This window comes from Eurypyga helias, unplaced genomic scaffold, assembly GCF_000690775.1.
Source record: "Eurypyga helias isolate BGI_N326 unplaced genomic scaffold, ASM69077v1 scaffold20788, whole genome shotgun sequence".
Lineage (NCBI taxonomy): Eukaryota > Metazoa > Chordata > Aves > Eurypygiformes > Eurypygidae > Eurypyga > Eurypyga helias.
The window spans coordinates 1-3,609 of NW_010269147.1; the positions used below are offsets into that span (position 1 = coordinate 1).

The 3,609-nt window shown below is 50.0% G+C and overlaps 1 protein-coding gene across 1 annotated transcript; it reads left to right on the forward strand.

Annotated features, from left to right (window-relative positions):
• The first annotated feature begins 91 nt into the window (after positions 1 to 91).
• SF3B6 (splicing factor 3b, subunit 6, 14kDa) lies at positions 92 to 3,132 on the forward strand. Its single transcript, XM_010158003.1, has 4 exons — positions 92 to 121; positions 459 to 577; positions 2,450 to 2,588; positions 3,043 to 3,132. The coding sequence occupies exons 1-4, from the start codon at positions 92 to 94 to the stop codon at positions 3,130 to 3,132; spliced, it is 378 nt and encodes a 125-aa protein (XP_010156305.1).
• The last annotated feature ends 477 nt before the right edge of the window (positions 3,133 to 3,609 follow it).

The window sequence follows — 3,609 nt, forward strand, 5'->3', positions numbered from 1 at the left end:
CCCGCCCGACCGAGCGGTGCGCCGCGGAGGAGGCTCGTTGCTTGCCGGTGTTTCTCTCCTCGGCCATAGCCCCCTCCTTCCGACCGGCGCCATGGCGATGCAAGCGGCCAAGCGAGCCAACGTGAGTGCTCCCCCCTGCCCGCTCCCTGGCCCTCCTTGGCCCTCCCGGGCGGTGCGGAGGGATTCCCCAACCCGCGGCCCAGAGTAGGCCTTCCCGCCCGGCCGGGGCTCCTTCCTCCTCATCCGCGGCCAAGTGAGCCCGCCCCCCTCCAGGCAGACCTCTCGTTTGCCAGAAACCGGTCAAGTCTGTAGCTGTGGAGCATTAAAAAGGGACCAGTGAAGCACACGGAGCCTCTCGGTGCTGTTAGCCCTGAGGTTTAGCACGTGGGCTGCCGCTGCTTCTGAGGGTTGAAGTGAGGGCTTTAGATCTAACACACTGTATGTTGTTTCTGCCTCAGATCCGGCTGCCTCCAGAAGTGAATCGGATCCTCTATATTAGGAACCTGCCGTATAAAATCACAGCGGAAGAAATGTATGATATTTTTGGGAAATACGGGCCTATTCGGCAAATCAGAGTGTAAGTATTTTAGTTTCCTTTAAAAAGCTAAGGATTTCATGTGCTTTAGTACATCGTTGTGTGGCAGTATTCCCGTTGGAGCAGGAAACAACTGGATTTCACAGCTGAAAAAGCTAAATGCACTTTAGCAGTATCCTGAGTGCTGAGGATGGGTGTTATGTTTCTGTTACGTGTAAATGAATTGGAAAATAATATTGCTGGTAGGTAGGGTGAAGAAGCTTAAATGTGATGCGAACTTAGGTAAGTTGGCCAAAATATGAGTTACTGTCATGAAGTATATCTTAAATGCAGCTACCCTTTCACCTTAACTAAAGGTGAAAATAAGGAAGGCCAGAGGGTGAATACAACCAGCTTTCATATTTAATGAGTATTAGGTAATTAATAGGGAAACAGCGATGTTATTATGGACCTGTCAACCAGAAACAGATACCAGAAGTAGCTCCCTGTGCACCAGGTACATCTTGTCCGTGAGCGGTGTAGTCCATGGATAGTGGCCATCTGACTGTTACTTTGTTTTAACGTGCCCTGAGGTTATACATGTCTGCAGCAAATCTGAGGTTCTTCTCTTTAGTTGTTTCAAATGGTGAAGACACGAGCTCTGATGTTCCTTGTCATCCTGAGTACACTCTGAATGCTGTGGGTAAACCATAATTTCATCTGGTCAGTGCTATGTTTTGCTGAGTTTCTAGCCAAAAGGCTGGGCTGAAGCTGGAATTCAGGAAGGGCTTTTGAGAACCCTAGTAAGGCAGGTTTGAGACTTTTTTAGTTTCATATGGCAGTTTAAGTACTGATTTTATCTGGATGTTGGCAAAATAACCTGCAGCATCTCTTGAGTTCTCGACGAGGTTGCTGATTATCTCAGAGAACGTATCCTTGTCAGTTGTATCACTCCTTTTCCCCATGCTCTGTGAGTGGGATGGGTAATTAATCCACAGTATGCTTAATTGTTTTAATTGTACAGGATGCAAGTATGTAAACACACTGACCCTGCAGCTGCGTTCCCAGCTCTCGCGGTCTCGCTACAGGCAGTGCAGGGACACACAGTTCAGGCACCTGACCCAAACTGACCAAGGGAGTATTTTATGCCTTAGTACGTCATGCTGGGGACAGAGGCGAGGAGGGGTTCCGGGAGCCATTACTCTCCCTCCCTGACTCTCTCCGGTTCACTCCCGTATGCCTGCTAATCTTCACCCTGACTCCTGCGTTAGCTGCTTCGCTAACTCCTGTGCTGGCTGGTTTGTGAGGGAGTTGGTGGGTTTGTTTAGCTTTCCCGGGCTGCTATCGCTGATAGGGTTCGTTCGGAATCGCTCCGGCCCCCGGCCTGTGGCCCTCGGCCTGCGATCGCTCTCGGGCTGCAGCGCTCGGGCTCTCTGGGTCTGACTCCCACTGCTCAGCACCTGTTGTGCATTGGTCAGTGGGTGGTGGGGAATTGTATCATATTGCATCATATGTTTTATTTTATATTATTTTAATTGCTTATTATCAGTATTTGTATATATTAATTTAGATTTAATTAGTAACTAGTTCTTATCTCAATTTTACAACCACCCCTAAGCAACAGCCTGTGATAGTTGTGACAGCGGGTCGAGTTTCCTTTGGAGCACAGTGCAGCATGTTTGGGCCTTGGAACTAGACGATCTTTAAGGTCCTTTCCAACCCAAACCAGTCTGTGATTCCATGTGCCTCTGTCACGTTTTCCTGTCGACTCTGAACTGTGAGGATTGGTCTGGAAATCGGGTGTTTTCAGTATCTAGAAATACCAAAAAGTGGTGGTTTTAGTGAGGTTGCATTAGTTAATTTCATCTTGGTCACTGCTAAAGACTAAGAGAACTATTTCCCGTTGGTTAACGTTAAAACTGATCTCGCCGGCAGTGGAAACACTCCTGAGACCAGAGGAACGGCCTACGTGGTCTACGAAGACATCTTCGACGCCAAGAACGCTTGCGACCACCTGTCAGGATTCAACGTCTGCAACAGATACCTTGTCGTTCTGTACTACAACGCCAACAGGGTATGCAGGCCGCACGCTTCTTGAAGCCACCGGTGTCCGTCGCGCAGAAAGCCCCAGGCAGTCTGGAAAAGGCAGTTGCTTGAGGGTTTTTAAGAAACAAATCCAAGCTGGTAGAGGGAGCGGATTGGATAAACTGTCAGGTTTTCACCTTTACTTGGGGATTTGGGTACAGAAACGTACTTTTGGCTCACGGGTGTGCAAAAACCACGTTTCTGCTGAGCGTGCTTTGGAGACGAGGACGCAGGGGCCTGGCACGGTCACCGCAGGGCGGGAGGGCTCGTTCGTGGGTGAAGAGTCTCCGGGCGCTGATGTTCTGCTGAGGGTGGTGCGGTGACGGTCTCCGAGGTCGAGAACCGGTGTAGTTCGTAGCGATGTTTGTTGTGGTTCCGGGGAAGTAACGTGTCACGGGGTTTGGTTTGTTTATTCCCACGTCTTTTTCTCTTCCTGATTACAGGCATTCCAGAAGATGGACACAAAGAAGAAAGAGGAACAGCTTAAGCTTCTTAAGGAAAAATACGGCATTAATACCGACCCGCCAAAATAAAGGGATGGTTCTGGAAAACTGTTGGCAAGTGCTGCCCCTGAGTTCTGGAAGTGAGCATAGGAATTCCCAAGGAAGTACAACTTTCTCATTTGATGTGCTTTGACTCTGTCGATCTTCTTGTTAGAACTAAATAAATGTAAAACCTGGGAAGGTTAAATCCCCCCAACTGGACGTGGCTGCTCCGTGTGTCAGGGGTCGCCTGGGAAGCGCTGCGTAACCACGCGCCCGTTGCTGGCAGGACCCTTCCGGACAGGCCGAGCAGCCGAGTGTTCACACCTCCCAGAGTTCCACCCCGTCTCCAGGGCGGATTTGGGTGAGTGGAGTATCGCAACCAGTCTCCCTTCCACGGGGATTTCTCGTACTTCTCTAGGGAAGGAGTAAGCGTGGTTTGGTAGATCCTCACACCTGTCGATGTCGTACACGGCTTGTTGCCCCCGTCTCCCTCTGGGAATGTGTGGAGGAGCCTGACTCCATCAC